The 24,851-nt window shown below is 41.1% G+C and overlaps 1 protein-coding gene across 1 annotated transcript in view; it reads right to left on the reverse strand.

Moving 5' to 3' along the window:
• Positions 1–24,267, reverse strand: part of R3HDM2 (R3H domain containing 2) — a 71,187-nt gene extending 46,920 nt beyond the window's left edge. The window contains exons 1-5 of the mRNA XM_058042205.1: positions 24,016–24,267; positions 6,014–6,212; positions 3,653–3,694; positions 1,250–1,336; positions 933–1,059 (exon numbers count right to left, since the gene is read on the reverse strand). Of these exons, the coding sequence (XP_057898188.1) occupies positions 933–1,059; positions 1,250–1,336; positions 3,653–3,694; positions 6,014–6,181 (424 nt within the window). The 5' untranslated portion in view covers positions 6,182–6,212; positions 24,016–24,267. The remainder of the gene's footprint in view (positions 1–932; positions 1,060–1,249; positions 1,337–3,652; positions 3,695–6,013; positions 6,213–24,015) is intronic.
• Between the last annotated feature and the right edge of the window lie 584 nt (positions 24,268–24,851).

Raw genomic sequence — 24,851 nt, forward strand, 5'->3', positions numbered from 1 at the left:
GGAAAAAAAGGGGGGAAAAGGAAGAAAGGGGGGAAGGAAAAAATGGGGGAAAAGGAAAAAGGGGGAAAAGGGAAAAAGGGGGGAAAGGGAAAAAAGGGGGGAAGGGAAAAAGGGGAAAAAAGGGGGAGAAAAGAAAAAAAGGGGGAGAAAAGAAAAAAAGGGGGAGAAAAGAAAAAAAGGGGGAAAAGGGAAAAAGGGAGAAAAGGGAAAAAGGGGGGAAGGAATAAAGGGAGAAAGGGGGAAAAGGAAAAAAAGGGGGAAAAGGAAAAAAAGGGGAAAAGGAAAAAAGGGGGGTGGGAAAATGGGGAAAAAGGAAAAAAGGGAAAAGGAAAAAAAGGGGGAAGAAAAAAAGGGGGGAAATGAAAAAGGGGAAAGAAAAAAAGGGGGAAAAGGAAAAAAAGGGAAAAGGAAAAAAGGGGGAAGGGGAAAAAGGGGGGAAGGGGAAAAAGGGGGGAAGGGGAAAAAGGGGAAAAGGAAAAAAACAGGGAAAGGAAAAAAGGGGAAAAGGAAAAAAGGGGAAAAGGAAAAAGGGGAAAGAAAAAAAAGGGGGAAAAGGAAAAAAGGGAAAAGGAAAAAAGGGGGGAAAGAAAAAAAGGGGAAAAGGAAAAAGGGGAAAAGAAAAAAGGGAAGAGTGTGGGTGAACCTGCAGAAGAGAAGAATCCAGGCAAACCCTGGAGCCCTCTCCAGTGCCTCATTTTTTACACTAACAAACACTTTACCTAGTAAATAAACAATTTTTTCCCACTTTTCCCCCTCCAAAAAAAATATTTTCTCCACACCCATTTAAAAAAACCCACTTAAATTTCCTTTGCTTAAAAAAACAAAAACAAAACCAAAAACCTTTTAAATTTTTTTCTCCCAAAATCACCAAAAACCCAAACCCGCCCAACCACCTGCCCAACTTCCAGAAGGTTCCAAGAGCAGCACCTGACCTCGAGAGAGCATCCTCCTTGGTGTTTTCTCTTTATTTTTCTCTTTTTCCTCTTTTTCCACCCCATCTTTTGTGGATTTTTCCTCTTCCTTGTCAGAGGGGCAGCTCACGTGCAGCTGGATGATGTCCTGAAGTGGGAAATAAAATAAAAAAAAGGAGTTTCAGACATTTCCTGAGCAGAAAAGCAGCTCAGGAAGGTCTCAAAAAGCTCTTGGAGGAATTTTTTTGGCTCCTCAAGGCACACAAGAGCAAGAGCTGGATAATTTCTGATTTTTTTTGGGCTTTCAAATTCCCAGATTTATCTTATTTTAGGTGTACCTGAGACTCCAGCAGCCCATCCACGAAGGGGCCTGAGGATTCCTCACACACAGCCAAGCTCCTGACCAGTTTCAGCTTTGAGTTAGACTGAAAAAGGTAAAACAAAAATAAATTTAAAAAAGGGGAATGGTTAAAACACCTCAGGTAAAACTCATACTTGAACTGATGCAGCTGCATTCCCATGGCAGCCATTCCCAATAAAATCCCAATTAAATCCCAATTAATCTGCCCAATAAGAGGAATATTTCCCCTGAATATACAGATATAAAATTATAAAATTATTTAGAATTATTTAGAATATATATTATTTAGAATATATATTATTATTATTATTTAGAATTATTTAGAATATATACATTCTAAAATTATTTAGAATATATAAAATTATTTAGAATCCCTGAATAATCAGTCATTTTATTCCTTCAGCCTTTAAAGCACAAAATTCCCAATTAACCTGCCCAATATTCCCCTCAATATACAGATACAGAATGATTTAGAATCCCTGAATAATCAGCTATTTTATTCCTTTTATTAATTGAAGCATAAAATTCCCAATTAATCTGCGCAATAAGAGGAATATTCCCCTCAATATTCAGATATAAAATTATTTGCAATCCATGAATAATCAGTTATCTTATTCCTTTTATTTATTAAAGCATAAAATTCCCAATTATATCCCCCAATAAGAGGAATATTCCCCTCAATATACAAATACAAAATTATTTAGAATCCCTGAATAAATCAGTTATTTTACACCTTTTATTAATTGAAGCATAAAATTCCCAATTAAGTGCTCAATAAGAGGAATATTCCCCTCAATACACAGATATAAAATTATTGGGAATCCCTGAATAATCAGTTATTTTAATAAGGGGAATATTCCCCTCAATATACAGATATAGAATGACTTGGAATCTCATTTTTTTTATTCCTTTTATTAATTGAAGCATAAAATTCCCAATTAATCTGCCCAATAAGTGGAATATTCCCCTCAATACACAAATATAAAATTATTTGGAATCCCTGAATAATCAGTTATTTTAATAAGAGGAATATTCCCATCAATATACAGATATAGAATGACTTGGATTCCCTGAATAATCATTTACTTTTATTATCTGAAGCATGAAATTCCCAATTAATCTGCCTAATAAGAGAAATATTCCTCTCAATATGCAGATATAGAATGACTTGGGATCCCAGTTTTTTTATTCCTTTTATTTATTGAAGCATAAAATTCCCAATTAAACTCCCCAATAAGAGGAATATTCCCTAATATTCAGATATAAAATTATGTGCAATCCATGAATAATAAGTTATCTTATTCCTTTTATTTATTAAAGCATAAAATTCCCAATTAATCTGCGCAATAAGTGGAATATTCCCCTCAATACACAAATATAAAATTATTGGGAATCCCTGAATAATCAGTTATTTTAATAAGAGGAATATTCCCATCAATACACAAATATAAAATTATTTGGAATCCCTGAATAATCAGTTATTTTAATAAAGGAATATTCCCCTCAATATACTGATACACAATGACTTGGGATCCCAGTTTTTAATTCCTTTTATTTATTGAAGCATAAAATTCCCAATTAAGTCCCCAATAAGAGGAATATTCCCCTCAATACACAAATATAAAATTATTGGGAATCCCTGAATAATCAGTTATTTTAATAAGAGGAATATTCCCCTCAATATACAAATACAAAATTATTTAGAATCCCTGAATAAATCAGTTATTTTAATAAGAGGAATATTCCCCTCAATATACAGATATAGAATGACTTGGGATCCCAGTTTTTAATTCCTTTTATTTATTGAACCATAAAATTCCCAATTAAGTCCCCAATAAGAGGAATATTCCCCTCAATATACAGATACAAAATGATTTAGAATCCCTGAATAAATCAGTTATTTTATTCCTTTTATTAATTGAAGCATAAAATTCCCAATTAATCTGTGCAATAAGTGGAATATTCCCCTCAATACACAAATATAAAATTATTGGGAATCCCTGAATAATCAGTCATTTTAATAAGGGGAATATTCCCCTCAATATTCAGATATAAAATTATTGGGAATCCCTGTATAATCAGTTATTTTAATAAAGGAATATACCCCTCAATATACAGATATAAAATTATTGGGAATCCCTGAATAATCAGTTATTTTAATAAGAGGAATATTCCCCTCAATACACAAATATAAAATTATTTGGAATCCCTGAATAATCAGTTATTTTAATAAGAGGAATATTCCCCTCAATACACAAATATAAAATTATTTGGAATCCCTGAATAATCAGTTATTTTATTACTTTTATTAACTGAAGCACAAAATTCCCAATTAACCTGCCCAGTAAGAGGAACGCCGGGGTGGCAGCAGAGCTCCTACCTTGGCTCTTTTCCTGGCGTGGCCGTGACTCGACGTTCGCTTCTGTGGAGAGAGGAAAAGGCAAAAACTCAATCTGGGAATTCCCTGCCCTTCCTGGGAATTGGCCATTAATTATTAATTATCTTCTGTTACTGGGCCATTAATTAGTAATTATCTACTGCTCACGGGCCAGTGAGTGTCAGTGCATGGCTGATAAAATTCCATCACCCCATTGGGAGATGTGAGCCCAGAGGGAGGAGCCAAACATTCCTACATGGATATAATCTGAGATTCCAAACATTCCTGCCTGGACACAATCCGAGATTCCAAACATTCCTGCCTGGATACAATCTGAGATTTCAAACATTCCTGCATGGATAGAATCTGAGATTTCAAACATTCCTGCCTGGATACAATCTGAGATTTCAAACATTCCTGCATGGATAGAATCTGAGATTTCAAACATTCCTGCCTGGATATAATCTGAGATTTCAAACATTCCTACCCGGATATAATCTGAGATTTCAAACATTCCTACCCGGATATAATCTGAGATTTCAAACATTCCTACCCGGATATAATCTGGGATTTCAAACATTCCTACCTGGATACAATCTGAGATTCCAAACATTCCTGCATGGATACAATCTGAGATTTCAAACATTCCTACCTGGATATAATCTGAGATTTCAAACATTCCTGCCTGGATACAATCTGAGATTTCAAACATTCCTGCCTGGCAGGGCAGTGGAATAACTGAATTATTATTTTGAAATATTATATTGAAATATAAATATTATATTGAAACATAACATTGAAATTGAAATAGAATACTGAAATTGCAATATTGTATTGAAATATAATATTAAAATATTGAAATTGAAACATTATATTGAAATATTATATTGAAATTGAAATTATATATTGAAATTTTATATTGAAATTGAAATATAATACTGAAATTGAAATATTATATTGGAATATTATATTGAAATTGAAATATAATACTGAAATTGAAACATTATATTGAAATAATATATTGAAATTGAAATAATATATTGAAATTGAAATATAATACTGAAATTGAAATATTTCAACCCCTCTGGCCAGGAGAGCCTGAGTGAGGAGGAAGGGATCAGCCTGCCCAGCCTGGGGTCACTGAGGGGCTCTGGATGCTTTGGGAAGGGATGGGAAGCTGCAGGTGAGGGACAGGTGAGGGACAGGTGAGGCCCAGGTGAGGCTCAGGTGAGGCCTAGGTGAGGGACAGGTGAGGCTGCAGGTGAGGCTGCAGGTGAGGCCCAGGTGAGGCCCAGGTGAGGCCCAGGTGAGGCTCAGGTGAGGCCCAGGTGAGGCTGCAGGTGAGGGCCAGGTGAGGCTGCAGGTGAGGCCCGGGTGAGGGACAGGTGAAGCCCAGGTGAGGGACAGGTAAGGCCCAGGTGAGGCTGCAGGTGAGGGACAGGTGAGGGCCAGGTGAGGCCCAGATGAGGGACAGGTGAGGCTGCAGGTGAGGGACAGGTGAGGCTGCAGGTAAAGCCCAGGTGAGGCTGCAGGTGAGGGACAGGTGAAGCCCAGGTGAGGGACAGGTGAGGGACAGGTGAGGCCCAGGTGAGGCTGCAGGTGAGGCTGCAGGTAAAGCCCAGGTGAGGCTGCAGGTGAGGCCCAGGCAAGGCCCAGGTGAGGCTGCAGGTGAGGGACAGGTGAGGGACAGGTGAGGCCCAGGTGAGGCTGTAGGTGAGGCCCAGGTGAGGGACAGGTGAGGGACAGGTGAGGCCCAGGTGAGGGACAGGTGAGGCTGCAGGTGAGGCTGCAGGTGAGGCACAGGTGAGGCTGCAGGTGAGGCCCAGGTGAGGGACAGGTGAGGCCCAGGTGAGGCTGCAGGTGAGGGACAGGTGAGGCTCAGGTGAGGCTGCAGGTGAGGGACAGGTGAGGCTGCAGGTGAGGGACAGGTGAGGGACAGGTGAGGCCCAGGTGAGGTACAGGTGAGGGTGCAGGTGAGGCCCAGGTGAGGCTGCAGGTGAGGGCCAGCTGAGGCTGCAGGTGAGGGACAGGTGAGGAACAGGTGAGGCCCAGGTGAGGCTGCAGGTGAGGCCCAGGTGAGGGACAGGTGAGGCTGCAGGTGAGGCCCAGGTGAGGCTGTAGGTGAGGCCCAGGTGAGGGACAGGTGAGGGACAGGTGAGGCCCAGGTGAGGGACAGGTGAGGCTGCAGGTGAGGGACAGGTGAGGCTGCAGGTGAGGGACAGGTGAGGCTCAGGTGAGGGACAGGTGAGGCTGTAGGTGAGGCCCAGGTGAGGGACAGGTGAGGCTTCAGGTGAGGGACAGGTGAGGCCCAGGTGAGGCCCAGGTGAGGCCCAGGTGAGGCCCAGCTCCCCTGCCCACGCTCACCTGAGACTCCTGGCGCACGCCGACCTCCTCGCCCCCATCCTTCTCCACCTCCTCCTTGCTGGGTGACCGGGACACGAATTTGGTTTTGTTCACAGATTCCTCCACCACCTTCTTTTCCGATTCCTTCATAATTTCCAGGGACTCCTGTGCCGTGTTGCTGTTGGACATCTTCAGAGCCCTGCGACGCAGCGACGGGCACCTGCAGGGACAGGGGACAGCTCGGGGACAGCTCAGGGACAGCTCTGGGACAGCTCAGGGACAGCCCGGGGACAGCTCAGGGACAGCTCAGGGACACGGGACAGCTCAGGGACAGCTCAGGGACACGGGACAGCTTGGGGACAGCTCAGGGGCTTTGCTCTGCCCAAAACCCTCCCAGAGCCAGGCTGGAATTTCCTTGGAGCCCACCCAAGATCCCAAACCAAACCCTCAGAGTGCGACGGACAAAAACTCCCCAAAGGTTTAAAATTAGAGATAGGATGGTTACGGTGGGATTGTTCCCAAAACCACACTGCAATTCACAGGTGATCCCAGAGTCCTTTTATCTCTACAAGTATTGAATACCCAAAATACAAATACATATTGATAATTTTGGTAAATCAAATTCCCAATATGGATATTGATCTGGTACCAATATCCAAAAACTCCCTAACAGTTTAGTTAGAAAGTGGATGTTTATTATGGGATAACTCCCAAACACACACTGCAATTCACAGGTGATTACAAATCTATATCTATATAATATATAATCTATATCTTTTATCTATCCAAGTATTGAATACCCAAAATACAAAATATATATTGATAACTTTGGTGCATCCCATTCCCAATATGGATATTGATCTATGGCTTTTGATATCCAGAGATATCAATTCAATACAAGTATTGAATACCCAAAATAAAAAATACATACTCATAATTTTGGTAAATCAAATTCCCAATATGGATATTGATCTGGTACCAATATCCAAATACTCTCTAACAGTTTAGTTAGAAAGCGGATGTTTATTGTGGGATAATTCCCAAAAACGCCCTGCAATTTACAGGTGATTACAAATATATATCTATATCTATATTTTTTCTATATTTATATAATATATAATTTATATCTTTTATCTATACAAGTATTGAATACCCAAAATACAAATCCATATTGATAACTTTGGTACATCCCACTCCCAATATGGATATTGATCACTGGATTTTGATATCCAAAATCTATGGATTTTGATATCCATAGATATCAATTCAATACAAGTACTGAATACCCAAAATACAAATACATATTGATAATTTTGGTAAATCAAACTCCCAATATGGATATTGATCTGGTACCAATATCCAAAAACTCTCTGTTTAGTTACAAAGTGAATGTTTATTGTGGGATAATTCCCAAAAATACCCTGCAATTTACAGGTGATTACAAATCTGTATCTATATCTATATCTTTTCTACATCTATATAATATATAATCTATACCTTTTGTCTATACAAGTATTGAATACCTAAAATATAAAATATATTGATAACTTTGGTACATCCCGTTCCCAATATGGATATTGATCTGGTACCAATATCTAAAAACTCTCTAACAGTTTAGTTAGAAAGTGGATTGTGGGATAATTTATTGTGGGAAAGTTTATTGTGGGATAATTCCCAAAAATACCCTGCAATTTACAGGTGATTACAAATCTATATCTATATCTATACCTTTTCTATATCTATATAATATATAATCTATATCTTTTATCTATACAAGTATTGAATACCCAAAATACAAATTGATAACTTTCGTACATCCCACTCCCAATATGGATATTAATCACTGGATTTTGATATCCAAAATCTATGGATTTTGATAACCATAGATATCAATTCAATACACGTATTGAACACCCAAAATACAAAATATATTGATAACTTTGGTACATCCCATTCCCAATATGGATATTGATCTAGAACCAATATCCAAAAACACTCTAACATTTTAAAGTTAGAAAGTGGATGTTTATTGTGGGATAACTCCCAAATAACTTTGGTCCATCCCATTCCCTGTTTCCCATGGTAATTAGCCCAAAAGCCATTAGGCATGCACGGTTTGTTCCTTGAAATGGGGTCCCTTTCACGGGGAGGGGACCCAAAATGAGGAAGTAAATGAAGTCTTCCTCATTCTGACCTTTCTACCTTTTCAATGCAAATGTGACAAATGAACCTTTGGTAGAACTCCCATTCCTCATCTTCAATTTGTTTCAGAGCAGAGGAGCCCTACAATTGTCTTATGTTCTAAAAACAATTGTCTTATCTTCCTAAAAGCAATTGCCTTATCTTCCTAAAAACAACTGTCTTATCTTCCTAAAAGCCATTTTATCAGTTTCTATATTCTTCATTATAAACCCAGCTAACCAAACATTGTGCTGACAAGCAATCAATTATTAGTTAACTACTAACTTCATCAAGGCCTACCCATTTATTTTAATTAACTCCAATAAAGCTTATCTCTAACTGAAATCTTAAATCCTTTAAAATCTCTAAATTCCTTCAAGTTTATGTCTCAAAATCAAACCTGCCCAGCCTGGGTGCAGCCCCAGCTCGAGGGCTGGAGCTCAGTGGTTCTCACCAAGGATTTTGGAGGTAAAACCAAAATTTGGTTCTCCCCAAGGATTTTGGAGGTAAAACCAAAATTTGGTTCTCCCCAAGGATTCTGGAGGTAAATCTGGTGGTTCTCACCAGGATTTTTGGAGGACAAAGTCCCTGAGGTAGAACAGAGGTGCTGAGGCAGGCGAGGGATGGAGACAGAGACACTGAGGGCAGTTCTAAACCAGCAAACATCACACAGGTGAAATAAATTCCACCAAGCAGAGCTGTGCTCTGCCCCAGGGCCAAACCAGCACCAAAAAAATCTGAATTTCCCCAAATCCCAGCCCAGTTCTTCTTGTAATCACTCAAATCTTTTGTGATCACTCAAATCTTTTGTGATCACTCAAATCTTTTGTAATCACTCAAATCTTTTGTGATCACTCAAATCTTGAGTGAGAAAACAGCCTTGAGCTCCAAACAGGCTCTGTGTGATAAGACAACCCTGATATCTCCTTCTGGGCAGGACAAGTGGGACTCAAATTGCACATTAAGATAAAAATCCCTGATAAAGTTGCATTTAATTTGATTAGCAAGGAGCTGGCAGCCCCTGGAAGCACCTCTGAGTTAGAATGGAGCCCAAACCACCAAACATCACACAGCTGAAATAAATTCCACCAAGCACAGCTGTGCTCTGCCCCAGGGCCAAACCAGCACCAAAAAATTCTGAATTTCCCCAAATCCCAGCCCAGTTCTTCTTGTAATCACTCAAATCTTTTGTAATCACTCAAATCTTGAGTGAGAAAATAGCCTTGAGCTCCAAACAGGCTCTGTGTGATAAGACAACCCTGATATCTCCTTCTGGGCAGGACAAGTGGGACTCAAATTGCACATTAAGATAAAAATCCCTGATAAAGTTGCATTTAAAGTTCCCAACACAAACCAGTGCAGGATTTCACGATTCTGAGTCTAAACAAGGATTAACCCAGCTCCACGTGGCTGTGGAGGGATGTGGCACCAGCAAACACCTCTGGAAAAGACAAATTTCCAAAAAATAAAAGGGGAGATGTCCTGGTTTGAATTTTTTAGGAGCCTAAAATCAGAGCAAGGCTCAAACAAAACCCCTCGTGGCAGAAAACATCTGTTGAAAAACTGATTTTTAATTCCTTTGAATTAAAAATGTGGCTGAAGCAGAGTCAGAACTCGCAGACATTTATCAACCCCTGCCTCTGATATTCCTGGAGAATTCCCCTTTAATTTGTGGAGCTGCTGAACACAAAATGTGCATTTGACATTTATGAAGTTGCAGGAATTGGTTCCAGGCAGAGAAAGCAGGAAAATGCAGTGAGCTGCCTCCATTCCATGGATTCTTACAGGGAATTTTAATAAATGTGTTAAGACATGGAGGGGAGGAGGGAAAATGGGACAGGAGTGACACAGGGAGGGAAATATCCCAGAAAATTCATGGGGAAAATGAAATATCCCAGAAAATTCATGGGGAAAAAGGAAATATCCCTAAAAATTCATAGGGAAATGGAAATATCCCAGAAAATTCATGGGGAAAAGTTGCAGGGAGGGAAATATCCCAGAAAATTCATGGGGAAAAGGTCCAGGGAGGGACATATCCCAGAAAATTCATGGGGAAAAGGAAATATCCCTAAAAATTCTGGGGAAATGGAAATATCCCAGAAAATTCATAGGGATAAGGTGCAGGGAGGGAAATATCCCAAAAAATTTATGGGGAAGTGGAAATATCCCAGAAAATTCATGGGGAAAAGGAAATATCCCAGAAAATTCATGGGGAAAACGGAAATATACCTAAAAATTCATAGGGAAATGGAAATATCCCAGAAAATTCATGGGGAAAAGTTGCAGGGAGGGAAATATCCCAGAAAATTCATGGGGAAAAGGAAATATCCCAGAAAATTCATAGGGATAAGGTGCAGGGAGGGAAATATGCAGGAAAATTAATGGGGAAATGGAAATATCCCAGAAAATTCATAGGGAAAAGGAAATATCCCAGAAAATTCATAGGGAAAAGTTGCAGGGAGGGAAATATCCCAGAAAATTCACAGGGAAAAGGAAATATCCCAGAAAATTCATAGGGATAAGGTGCAGGGAGGGAAATATGCAGGAAAATTCATGGGGAAAATGAAATATCGCAGAAAATTCAAGGGATAAAGGTGCAGGGAGGGAAAATATCCCAGAAAATTCATGGGGGAAAAAATATCCCTGAAAATTCATGGGGAAAAGGAAATATCCCAGAAAATCCATGTAAAAAAGCTGCAGGGAGGGAAATATCCCAGAAAATTCATGGGGAAAAGGAAATATCCCAGAAAATCCATGTAAAAAAGTTGCAGGGAGGGAAAATATCCCAGAAAATTCATGGGGAAAGGAAATATCCCATAAAATTAATGGGGAAAAGGTGCAAGGAGGGAAATATCCCATAAAATTCATGGGGAAATGGAAATATCCCATAAAATTCATGGCTAAAAGGTGCAGGGAGGGAAATATCAAAAAAAATTCACGGGGAAAAGGAAATATCCCAGAAAATTCATGGGGATAAGGTGCAGGGAGGGAAATATGCAGGAAAATTAATGGGGAAATGGAAATATCCCAGAAAATTCATGGGGAAAAGGAAATATCCCAGAAAATCCATGTAAAAAAGTTGCAGGGAGGGAAATATCCCAGAAAATTCATGGGAAAAATGAAATATCGCAGAAAATTCATAGGGATAAAGGTGCAGGGAGAGAAATATCCCAGAAAATTCCCCTCATGAGGGAATCCCACGCTGCTCCAACAGGAATTAGGTCAGGAAGGGAAAAGGGAACACTCTGCCTGATTTGTGGGATGATTTTTTGCAGGGGGTGAAGGTGGCAAACTCTGCCTCCTCCCACCCCAAAATATTCCAAACTGCTCCAGGCTCGGGGTGTAAATATTCCAAGAGGATCTGGAGCAGATTTTGGGGAAGGGAAGGGAGGAGGCAGCACCGGATCTGCACACATGGCACTGAAATAAATCCGTACAGCTCATTCCCTTTTGCACCACCCACCCTCCAACAAGTTTTTCCCCCCAAGCCAAACACCTCAGCCAAATTTAAGAATGATAACAGGATTTTTTTTCCTGTCGCGCTGGCAACGTAACTTCAAGCATCACGCCGATCAGATTTCCCAGAAAAGACAAACTCAGAGGCACAAAAATGACATTTATCAGCTGCCCCCTCCTGTTCCAGCTCCCATCCCCAGCAGGCAGCCTCCGGGACGTGCAGAAATCAGGGGAAATTTTTTGTTTTCCAGAGGAGGATTCCTTGCAGGATGAATGAATCAGCCCCAGCTCCCTGGGGCAGCCGTGGGATGCAGTGAGGGGGTGGCAGACACAGAGTGACGGTGACAGACGGGGTTTGGTGGAGAAATTTCAAGTTCAGAGCACTCAGGGAGGGTGGGCGGGACTGAGCTGGGCTTTGGCAGAGAGAGGAAAAAAAAAATGACCCAGATGCAGCAAAAAATGTGTGTCAGGAATAAAAAAAATGAGTAAAGGTGGAAGGGAGGAATGGGGGAGGATGCAGACTGGAAAATGGCAGCAGGGGCTGAGGAAAATGGGAATATTTTCTGGGATATTTCCTGTCCTAAAAGGGTCAGGGAGTCAGGGCACATTGAAATCCTCCTCCTCCTCACTGCAGAAATGAGCGTGGAATTCCACCTCTGCCGCCTTTTTGCCACCTGCACTTTGCAGCTGCGAGCTCCCGCTTGGGGAGGGAATTAAAGCGAGGAAAGTTCTGAATTTCCAGCTCAGATGGATCTGGCAGCAGATCTGGGGAAAGGCAGGAAGCTCCTGCTAAATAAACTCCTGTTCCTGGCCTTGTTTCTCAGGGAACAGAGCAAAAAATGAGGGTGGCAAAGGAGACACATGGCTGCTGCAGCTGCCCACACACGGAGCTGGGGATGGAGGGGGCTGAAAATGGGGATTGAGGGCTCTGAGGTGGCATTGAGGGGTCAGAAATGGGGATTGAGGGGTTTAAGGGGATATGGAGGGGTCTGAGGGGGGATTGAGGGGTCAGAAATGGGGATTGAGGGGTTTGAGGGGAGATGGAAGGGTCTGAGGAGGGGAGGGAGGGGTTTGAAGTGAGGATGGAGGGGTCTGAAATGGGGATGGAGGGGTCTGAGGGGGTCTGAGGGGAGATGGAGGGGTTTGAGGTGGGGATTGAGAGGTTTGAGAAGGGCTGGAGGGGTCAAAAATGGGGATGGAGGGGTCTGAAATGGGGATTGAGGGGTTTGAGGTGGGGATTGATGGGTCTGAGGTGGGGATTGAGGGGTCTGAGGGGGGCATTGAGGGGTCAGAAATGGGAATTGAGGGGTTTGAGGTGGGGATGGAGGGGTTTGAGGGGGTCTGAGGTGGGGATTGAGGGGTTTGAGGTGGAGATGGAGGGGCCTGAGGGGATATGGAGGGGCCTGAGAGGGGGATGGAGGGGTCAGAAATGGGGATTGAGGAGTTTGAGGGGAGATGGAGGGGTCTGAAGTGAGGATGGAGGGGTCTGAAAAAGGAATTGAGGGGTTTGAGGTGGGGATTGAGGGGTTTGAGGGAGGATTGAGGGGTCTGAGGGGAGCTGGAGGGGTTTGAGGTGGCGATTGAGAGGTTTGAGAAGGGCTGGAGGGGTCAAAAATGGGGATGGAGGGATCTGAAATGGGGATTGAGGGGTCTGAAAAGGGAATTGAGGGGTTTGAGGGAGGATGGAGGGGTCTGAGGGGGGCATTGAGGGGTCAGAAATGGGAATTGAGGGGACTGAGGGGGTCTGAGGGAGGATGGAGGGGTTTGAGGTGGGGATTGAGAGGTTTGAGGTGGGGATTGAGGGGCCTAAAATGGGGATTGAGGGGTCTGAAAAGGGGATTGTGGGGTCTGAGGTGGGATGGAGAGGTTTGAGATGGGGATTGAGTGGTCAGAAATGGGAATTGAGGGGTTTGAGGTGGGGATTGAGGGCAATAACGAAAACTCGCGACTCTTTCCAGAGTCACGTTTCAGTCTCCATTTTATAACACTACATTATATTCAGTATTATATCATTTTATAGTACTATATTATTTTATAATACTGTATTATATTCATGAATACTACACTCAACTACTCTAAAGAATACAACTCACACCAGAAACCAAATGAAACAATCCCCAAACCCATTCCAAAGCAGCAAAACAGAGGAGCACCAAATGAGACAATTATTGTTTTCATTTTTCATTTGTTTTCAAATTTTTTTTTCATTTTTTTCAATTGTTTTCATTTTTTTCTTTTTTTTTTCTTTTTTTTTTTTTTCAGTTATTTTCATTTTCCTCTGAGGCTCCTCATCCCCCCCAGGAGAACAATCTCCAAACACATTCCAAAGCAGCAAAACACAGGAGAAGCAATCAGATAATTATTGCTTTCATTTTTCACTTGTTTTCAAATTTTTTTTCATTTTTTTCAAAATTTTTTCTTTTTTTTTTCAGTTATTTTCATTTTCCTCTGAGGCTCCTCATCCCCCCCCAGGAGAACAATCTCCAAACACATTCCAAAGCAGCAAAACAGAGGAGAAGCAAATGAGATCATTATTGTTTTCATTTTTCATTTGTTTTCAATTTTTTTTTTTTATTTTTTTTCAATTGTTTTCATTTTTCATTTTTTTCAGGGTTTTTTTTCTTTTTTTTTTTCAGTTATTTTCATTTTCCTCTGAAGCTCCTCATCCCCCCAGGAGAACAATCTCCAAACACATTCCAAAGCAGCAAAACACAGGAGAAGCAATCAGATAATTATTATTTTCATTTGTTTTCAATTTTTTTTCCATTTGTTTTCAATAATTTCCATTTTCCTCTGAGGCTCCTCATCCCCCCCAGGAGAACAATCCTGGCCAGGCGATTTTCAGACACTGCCACAGTGACACCCTCACCATCCTCGCTGGCCTCACCCAAGCCCAGTCCATCCCATAATTCCCCCAGTTTGCCCAGTTTGGGGGCAGCATCACCCAGCACCCATCGCCTCCCATCCCCCCCCCGCCGGGTACCAGTGACGCTCCGGCCAGCAATTCCCTGATTGGCTGCCCGGCAGCCAATGGGAGGCCGAGCTCCATAGCAACGGAGCGGTGTTGCCAGGGGCAACGGGGCGGGGGTGACTCAGGGAGAGGGAAATGGGGGCGGTGGGGCTGCTCCGAAAATTCAATTTATTGTATGGAAAATGTAATTTATTGTCTAGGAAATGGGATTTATTGTATACGATAACTTATTGTATGCAAAATGCAATTTATTGGATGGAAAATTCAGTTTATTGTATAGGAAATGGGATTTATTGTATACAATAACTTACTGTAAGCAAACTGCAGTTTATTGCATACAAAATGCAATTTATTGTATGGAAAATTCAGTTTATTGTATAGGAAATGCAGTTTGTTGTATACAATAACTTATTGTATAGGAAATGCAGTTTATTGTATGCAAAATGCAATTTATTGTATGGAAAATTGAGTTTATTGTATAGGAAATGCAGTTTGCTGTATACAATAACTTACTGTATGCAAAATGCAATCTATTGTATGGAAAATGTAATTTATTGTCTAGGAAATGGGATTTATTGTATACAATAACTTAGTGTATGCAAAATGCAATTTATTGTATGGAAAATTCAGTTTATTGTATAGGAAACGGGATTTATTGTATCCAATAACTTATTGTATGCAAAATGCAGTTTATTGCATACAAAATGCAATTTATTGTATGGAAAATTCAGTTTATTGTATAGGAAATGCAGTTTGTTGTATACAATAACTTATTGTATAGGAAATGCAGTTTATTGTATCCGAAATGCAGTTTATTTATTGTATACAATAATTGACTGTATAGAAAATGCAACTTGTTGCAGAAAATAATTTACTGTATACAAAATGCCATTTATGGTATCCAAAATGCCATTTATTGTATACAAAATGCCATTTATTGTATACAAAATGCCATTTATTGTATACAAAATGTCATTTATTGTACCCAAAGTGCAGTTGATTGTATACAAACTGCAGTTTGTTGTATACAATAACTTATTGTATAAGAAAAGCCATTTATTGTATACAAAATGCAGTTTATTGTATACAAACTGCAGTCTATTGTATACACGGAGTCAAGTTTCTCATCCAGGGAATTCCACAGCAAGTGTAATAAATTAAAAATTAGTGTGATAAAAATGTCCTGAAATCAGGTAAAAAACCTTTAGATCTCCTTCCCCTCCCAGCTGGCACCAGGACAAACAACCCAAAAATCCCAAAAATCCCAAAATTCATCAACCTCAAAGCCACCTCTCCTGAATTCTCTCCTCATTATTATCCACAACAGAAGGAATTAATTCATTAATTCCTCACAGCTCCTTTAATTTCATTTCAGGCTCAGCAAGAACCTCCTCACCCTCATTTCCCAAAATCTGGAGGAGGGAAAAACCCAAATTCAACAGGAAAATAAAAAAAAACACCACAGGAAGATTCTGCCCTACTGTCTGTATCATTTCTCTGTTTCTTTTAGTGTTGCATTTTTAATATCATATCTATCAGAAAATATTAATTCAACTTTCTGAAATAAGGAGTCGAGATTCTCATCCAGGGAATTCCACAGCAAGTGTAATAAATTAAAAATTAGTGTGATAAAAATGTCCTGAAATGGCTCCATCAGGTAAAAAACCCCAAAAATCCCAAAATTCATCAACCTCAAAGCCACTTCTGAATTCTCTCCTCATTATAAACAACAGAAAAAATAATTTCATTCCTTCCTCCCTCCCTCACAGCTCCTTTAATATCATTTCAGTCTCAGCAAGAACCTTCTCACCCCTCATTTCCCAAAATCTGGAGGAGGAAAAACCCAAATTCAACAGAAAAAAAACCCCCAAAAAACAGCAAAAAATAATTTCCCCCAAGAGGCTGGAGGTGCCTGCGGTGCCTGTGCTGAGTCACTGCTTGAAATCCTCATTTCCACCCCCTCATGACATCAAAATCTGAAATAATGATGCGGATGGGAGGGTTGGACTCCAATAAAAAGAATTAAAAACTTTTTATGAACATGCAGAGAGGAAATGCAGCTGAGTCCAAGGGAATGCTGGGGAATCAGGAGGTTTCCTTGTGGAAAACAGCTCAAAGTAAATATAATTTAATGGGGAATTAAAATATTCTGGTGTTTTGTTACCTCCCTCCATCGAGATTAAAGTCAAGAGAGCTGAAAACTGGTTCTCACTTTATTCCAAAAGTGTGGCCTGGGCTGTCAAAATAATTTCCATGTGATACCCAGGAATCACATAGAGGTGGATAAAAGTTTTATGCTTATATTTTATATAAATAATTTTATAGAAATATTTTCTATTTTCTAGAAATATTTTCTATTTTCTAGAAATTTTATATCTTATACAAATATTTTTATAATTTATACAAATATCTTTTATTTTTTATATAAATAATTTTATTGAAATATTTTCTATTTTCTAGAAATATTTTTCTATTTTCTAGAAATATTTTTCTATTTTATACAAATATTTTCCTATTTTATAGAAATAATTTTATATTTTATAGAAGTATTTTTATATTGTATAGTAGTAATTTTATATTTCATAGGAACATTTTTATGGGATTAAACAGTTCTAAACAGGCCTAAGGAACACCTCCCTAAGAAAAATGGGATTAAATTGTTTTAAACAGGCCTAAGGAACCCTTCCCTGAGAAAAATGGGATTAAATTGTTTTAATTTCAAGTTTTCCAAGCCTGGAGCTCTCAGCAGCAAGGGCCAATCTCAGTCCTGCAGCTGAAAAAAATGTGAAATTATTCATTTGATGTTGAAAAAAAAAGGATCCTGCTGCTCCTTTTTCCTTTCATTTTTGGGAGTTGCTTTAAAACCTTCTCACCCTTCCTTTCCAAAATCTCTGTGAGGAAAAAATCCTAAATTCAACAGCAAAAAATCCAACCCCAAAAGAGACAAAAAAGTGAAGGATGATCCCAGACACTGAGAGAAAAGAATCAACTGCACAAACAGGCCAGGAATTAAACAGGCCTGAGGACAAATTCCCTGAGAAAAATGGGATTAAACAGTTTTAAATACTAAGGAACCCTTCCCAAAAAAAATGGGATTAAACTGTTTTAAACAGGCCTGAGGAACCCTTCCCTAAGAAAAATGGCATTAAACAATTTTCATTTCAAGTTTTCCAAGCTTAGAACTCCCAGCAGCAAGGGTCACTCTCAGTCCTGCAGCTGAAAAAAATGTGAAATTATTGATTTGATGTTGAAAAAAAAAGGATCCTGCTGCTCCTTTTTCCTTTCATTTTTGGGAGATGCTTTAGGCTGAGCAATAACATTCTCATCCTTCCTTTCTAAAATCTCTGTGAGGAAAAAAACCCAAATTCAACAGCAGAAAATTCAACCCCAAAAGAGACAAAAAGTGAAGGATGATCCCAGACACCGAGAGAAAGGAACCAAGTGCACAAACAGGCCAGGAATTAAACAGGCCTGAGGACAAATTCCCTGAGAAAAATGGGATTAAACTGTTTTAAACAGGCCTAAGGAACCCTTCCCTGAGAAAAATGGGATTAAATTGTTTTAATTTCAAGTTTTCCAAGCCTGGAGCTCTCAGCAGCAAGGGTCACTCTCAGTCCTGCAGCTGAAAAAAATGTGAAATTATTGATTTGATGTTGAAAAAAAAAGGATCCTGCTGCTCCTTTTTCCTTTCATTTTTGGGAGGTGCTTTAAAACCACCTCACCTTTCCTTTCCAAAATCTCTGTGAGGAAAAAATCCTAAATTCAACAGCAAAAAATTCAATCCCAAAAGAGCCAAAAAGTGAAGGATGATCCCAGACACTGAGAGAAAAGAATCAACTGCACAAACAGGCCTGGAATCAAACAGGCCTGAGGACAAATTCCCTGAGAAAAATGGGATTAAACTGTTTTAAATACTAAGGAACCCTTCCCTAAAAAAATGGGATTAAACTCTTTTAATTTCAAGTTTTCCAAGTTTAGAACTCCCAGCAGCAAGGGTCACTCTCAGTCCTGCAGCTGAAAAAAATGTGAAATTATTGATTTGATGTTGAAAAGAAAGGAAATTATGATCCTGCTGCTCCCTTTTTCCTTTCATTTTTGGGAGGTGCTTTAAAACCTTCTCACCCTTCCTTTCCAAAATCTCTGTGAGGAAAAAAACCCAAATTCAACAGCAAAAAGTCCAACCCCAAAAGAGCCAAAAAGTGAAGGGTGATCCCAGACACTGAGAGAAAAGAATCAACTGCACAAACAGGCCTGGAATCAAACAGGCCTGAGGAAAAATTCCCTGAGAAAAATGGGATTAAACTGTTTTAAATACTAAGGAACCCTTCCCAAAAAAAATGGGATTAAACTGTTTTAAACAGGCCTGAGGAACCCTTCCCTAAGAAAAATGGCATTAAACAATTTTCATTTCAAGTTTTCCAAGCTTAGAACTCCCAGCAGCAAGGGTCACTCTCAATCCTGCAGATGAAAAAAATGTGAAATTATTGATTTGATGTTGAAAAAAAAAGGATCCTGCTGCTCCTTTTTCCTTTCATTCTTTTTCCTTTCATTTTTGGGAGATGCTTTAGGCTGAGCAATAACATTCTCACCCTTCCTTTCAGAAATTTCTGAGAGGAAAAAATCCTAAATTCAACAGCAAAAAATCCAACCCCAAAAGAGCCAAAAAGTGAAGGATGATCCCAGACACTGAGAGAAAAGAATCAACTGCACAAACAGGCCAGGAATTAAACAGGCCTGAGGACAAATTCCCTGAGAAAAATGGGATTAAACAGTTTTAAATACTAAGGAACCCTTCCCCAAAAAAATGGGATTAAACTGTTTTAAACAGGCCTGAGGAACCCTTCCCTAAGAAAAATGGCTTTAAACAATTTTCATTTCAAGTTTTCCAAGCTTAGAACTCCCAGCAGCAAGGGTCACTCTCAATCCTGCAGATGAAAAAAATGTGAAATTATTGATTTGATGTTGAAAAAAAAAGGATCCTGCTGCTCCTTTTTCCTTTCATTTTTGGGAGATGCTTTAGGCTGAGCAATAACATTCTCACCCTTCCTTTCAGAAATTTCTGTGAGGAAAAAATCCTAAATTCAACAGCAAAAAATCCAACCCCAAAAAAGCCAAAAAGTGCAGGACGATCAATGCCCCAGCCCTGGAGAATAAAGGAAAGGCTCCCAGTGCAGCACCAGAGCTTTGTGGACAGATCCTGTGCGGAATTTCTGGCACAGAGAGAGGGGGAGGAATTCAGGCTGAGAATTCCCTGTCAGAGCTCCCAGCTCCATTTCACAGCATTTCCCACGTCCTCAGCCCGAGCTATTCCTGTCTCCATCATCCCCAGAGCGGGGAAACGCTGCCCTGACGTCAAAGCAGTTTCCCAGCAACGATGAATGAGCGAGGGCTGTCCACCACAGGGGTTTCCTGAAAAGCCAGGGATTTATCCACCTGCTTCCCTCAGGGCCGGGATGCTAAAGGGCCTGTCTGAAACTGTTTAACCCCATTTTTCTTAGGGAAGTGTTCCTTAGGCCTGTTTAAAACTGCAGAAATCCCACTTTTCTTAGGGAAGTGTTCCTCAGGCCTGTTTAAAACAGTTTAATCCCATTTTTCTTAGCCACGTGTTCCTCAGGCCTGTTTAAAACAGTTTAATCCCATTTTTCTTAGGGAAGGGTTCCTGAGGCCTGTTTAAAACTGCAGAAATCCCTCCACTGATTTTTTAGAGAAACTCGAGCAGAATTCCTTCTACCTGCAGCAGAGGTACCAACCAGGACAACCAAGCAGGAGAATATGGAAAACCAACCAGAAGAACATGGAAAACTAACAAGGAAAACCAAGCAGGAAAACATGGAAAACCAATCAGGGTAACAAGGAAAATCAACCAGGAGAACATGGAAAACCAACCAGGAAAACAAGGAAGACCAACTTCCTCAGGCCTGTCTAAAACTGTTTAATCCCATTTTTCTTAGGGAAGTGTTCCTCAGGCCTGTCTAAAACTGTTTAATCCCATTTTTCTTAGGGAAGTGTTCCTGAGGCCTGATTAAAACTGCAGAAATCCCATTTTTCTAAGGGAACTGTTGCTTAGGCCTGTTTAAAACTGTTTAATCCCATTTTTCTTAGGGAAGGGTTCCTGAGGCCTGTTTAAAACTGTTTAACCCCATTTTTCTTAGGGAAGTGTTCCTGAGACCTGTTTAAAACTGTTTAATCCCATTTTTCTGAGGGAAGTGTTCCTGAGGCCTGTTTAAAACTGTTTAATCCCATTTTTCTTAGGGAAGAGTTCCTCAGGCCTGTTTAAAACTGCAGAAATCCCTCCACTGATTTTTTAGAGAAACTCGAGCAGAATTCCTTCTTCCTGCAGCAGAGGTACCAACCAGGACAACCAACCAGAAGAACATGGAAAACTAACGAGGAAAACCAAGCAGGAAAACATGGAAAACCAATCAGGGAAACAAGGAAAATCAACCAGGAGAACATGGAAAACCAACCAGGAAAATGTGGAAGACCAACCTGGAAAATCAACCAGGACAGCATGGAAAACTAACCAGGAAAACCAACCAGGAAAACTAACCAGGAGAACATGGAAAACTAACCAGGAAAATGTGGAAAATTAACCAGGAAAGCCTGGGAAACCAGCCAGGAAAAAAATGGAAAACCAAGCAGGAAGACATGGAAAACAAACCAGGAGAACATGGAAAACCAACTAGGAAAAAATGGAAAATCAACCAGAAAAACAAGGAAAGACAACCTGGAAAACCAACCAGGAAAAAATGGAAAATCAACGAGGAGAACATGGAAAACCAACCAGGAAAACGTGGGAAAACTAACCAGGAAAACCAAGCAGGGAAACCTGGAAAACTAACCAGGAAAACCTGGAAAATCAAGCAGGAAAACCAAGCACGAAAACAAGGAAAACCAAGCACAGAAACTTGGAAAACTAACCAGGAAAACCAAGCAGGAAAAAATGGAAATCCAAGCAGGACAATGTGGAAAACCAAGCAGGACAATGTGGAAAACTCTCCTCCTGCTGGCACCTGCTCCTGTGCCCAGCCTGTGCCAGGCAGGAGCAGCAGCACTGAAAATGTGGATGAGGGAACAAGGAATTCCCTGCCCTTGCCCAGCTGGCAGACACAAAGTTTGTCCAGCAGCTCCCAGAAAAGCTCCAGAGGAGAAAAGGAAAAGGCAGGAAGGTTATGGGGATCCCTCCTCCTGCTTTTCCCCACACTCATCCCATGGCAGACTCTGGGTGTTCTCCAGGTGAGACCCAGAAATGGATTAAACAGAGGAAAAAAAAAAAAAAAAAAAAAAAGGGAAAATAATGATTCAAAGAAAAAAATTAATTTTATTTGTTGGCTGCCAGCAGAAGTTGGGATGGAGTGTGGAGTGTGAGGAGCAGGCAGAGAGATCCTGAGATCCCAAAGTGCAACAACCACACCTCAATCCTAAAAAAATCCAGCTCCCAGCACTAAATCTGGGATGAGGAGAGCAGAACAACTTCTAGGCTAAACTGCATGATGGACATTCCACTAAACTCCGCTCAGTGAGGGGTTTAAATTAATTTAAATCCATTTAAAAATGGGGTTAATGTATCAGTGAACACAAGCACCATCCTACAAAACACCAAATTGCATAAGCCACCCCAAAAACGTCACAGGGCACGGTGCCAAGCCGGTAACCAACATTCCCCATCAACTAACCAGATGCAAACACATAAATCCACTAAAAATTAAGCCAGAAAAGGAGCAGGGAAGGTTCTGTCTCTGCAGAACGAGGGGAAATACCCAGGAGCAAGCTGCAGAAGTTGGTATGGAGTGTGAGGAGCAGGCAGAGAGATTCTGGGATCCCAAAGTGCAATAACCACACCTCAATCCTAAAAAAATCCAGCTCCCAGCACTAAATCTGGGATGAGGAGAGCAGAACTTCTTCTTGGCTAAACTGCATGATGGACATTCCACTAAACTCAGCTCAGTGAGGGGATTAAATTAATTTAAATCCATTTAAAAATGGGGTTAATGTATCAGTGAACACAAGCACCATCCTACAGAACACCAAATTGCATAAGCCACCCCAAAAACGTCACAGGGCACGGTGCCAAGCCGGTAACCAACATTCCCCCATCAAATGAAAAGCTCCAAAGAAATAAATCCACTAAAAAATAACCCAGAAAAGGATCTGGGAAGGTTCTGTCTCTGTAGAACCTGCAAGCTGCAGAAGTTGGTATGGAGTGTGAGGAGCAGGCAGAGAGATCCTGGGATCCCAAAGTGCAATAACCACACCTCAATCCTAAAAAAAATCCAGCTCCCAGCACTAAATCTGGGATGAGGAGAGCAGAACAACTTCTAGGCTAAACTGCATGATGGAGTGAGGGGAGTCAGTGAGGGGTTTAAATTAATTTACATTCACTTAAAAATGAGGTTAATGGATCAGTGAACACAAGCACCATCCTACAGAACACCAAATTGCATAAGCCACCCCAAAAACGTCACAGGGCACGGTGCCAAGCCAAGTAACCAACATTCCCCATCAACTAACCAGATGCAAACACATAAATCCACTAAAAATTAAGCCAGAAAAGGAGCAGGGAAGGTTCTGTCTCTGCAGAACGAGGGGAAGTACCCAGGAGCAAGCTGCAGAAGTTGGGATGGAGTGTGGAGTGTGAGGAGCAGGCAGAGAGATCCTGAGATCCCAAAGTGCAACAACCACACCTCAATCCTAAAAAAATCCAGCTCCCAGCACTAAATCTGGGATGAGGAGAGCAGAACTTCTTCTTGGCAAAACTGCATGATGGACATTCCACTAAACTCAGCTCAGTGAGGGGTTTAAATTCATGTAAATTAATTTAAAAATGGGGTTAATGTATCAGTGAACACAAGCACCATCCTACAAAACACCAAATTGCATAAGCCACCCCAAAAACGTCACAGGGCACGGTGCCAAGCCGGTAACCAACATTCCCCATCAACTAACCAGATGCAAACACATAAATCCACTAAAAATTAAGCCAGAAAAGGAGCAGGGAAGGTTCTGTCTGTGCAGAAGGAGGGGAAGTACCCAGCTGCAGACGTCGGAGCACAAGGAGATTCCATGATGCTGTCAGGGGAACTCCTTAATGACACGGCAGAGCACAGGGGATTCCCTCTCTCCCTCTCTCCGGAGGTGAATCCCCGGCAGAATCACAAAAGGAACAAGAGCAGAGCTCATCTCACCCTCCCAAAACACCCTCAGAGCCACATTTTTATTTAGTCCAGCTCCATTTTAAATTAACAGCAGCAGAAATCCTGGCGTTTACCAAGGGGAGAGCCACACTGAAATATTCACACACATTCACGCCGCGTTTTTGCGCCGGGGAAAAGGGGGAAAAGAAAAGTCTGACCAATTTTTTTTTTTTTTTTTTTCCTCTCAAATAATTAAAACCTCATTCTAAAAATAAACTCACCCTGGTGGTTCTGCACTCTGAGCACGTCAGCTGTTTGCTGATTTCAGCGGAGACTCCATGGCCACGAGCAGTTCAAGAGGAATTCTGCCAGGATAATCCGGCTCCCGGGGAGCCCCCGCCAGCTCTCCCGAATAAAAAATTCCCAAAAAAACCTCCCAAAAACCCGATTTCTGCTGCTGCTGGGGGGCTCTGACAAGCAGCTCAGCAGCTCCTAGAGATGTCAGCACAGCTCTGCCAATAGCCACATCCACACAGCCCCCTCCTGCTCTCCTGCAAATCTTCAATGGAGCTGCTGCCTCCGCGCAGCCGGAGCCGCGTTAAAGACGCAGCATCCGTCCCCCAGCAGCCCTGGAGAAACATGGGGAGGATCTGGGGGTCCTGAGGGGTGCTCAGAGCTCCTACAGCCAGGTCAGAGTGTTCAGGAGATGTGTGTGCTGCAGGGCTGTGGGCTCAGGTGTGCCCAGGTGGGACATGAGGGCTGGAAAGGGGAGGAAGGTGAAGAAAGGATCTGAAAATGGAACCGTGGAATGGTTTGGGTCCACCTCATTCCACCCCCTTGCTGTATTTAAGATATAAAGCTACCAGAGATATAATGTATCAGAGATGTAATACTATCAGAGATATAATACCATCAGAGTATTTAAGAGATTTGTGTGCTGGAGGGCAGCAGAGAACACCTGGGGCTGTGGCTCAGGTGTGCCCAGGTGGGACATGAGGGCTTGAAAGGGGAGGAAGGTGAAAGAAAGGATCTGAAAATGGAACCGTGGAATGGTTTGGGTCCATCTCATTCCACCCCCTTGCTGTATTTAAGATATAAAACTATCAGAGATATAATA

The sequence above is a fragment of the Melospiza georgiana genome, chromosome 29 (assembly GCF_028018845.1).
Source record: "Melospiza georgiana isolate bMelGeo1 chromosome 29, bMelGeo1.pri, whole genome shotgun sequence".
Lineage (NCBI taxonomy): Eukaryota > Metazoa > Chordata > Aves > Passeriformes > Passerellidae > Melospiza > Melospiza georgiana.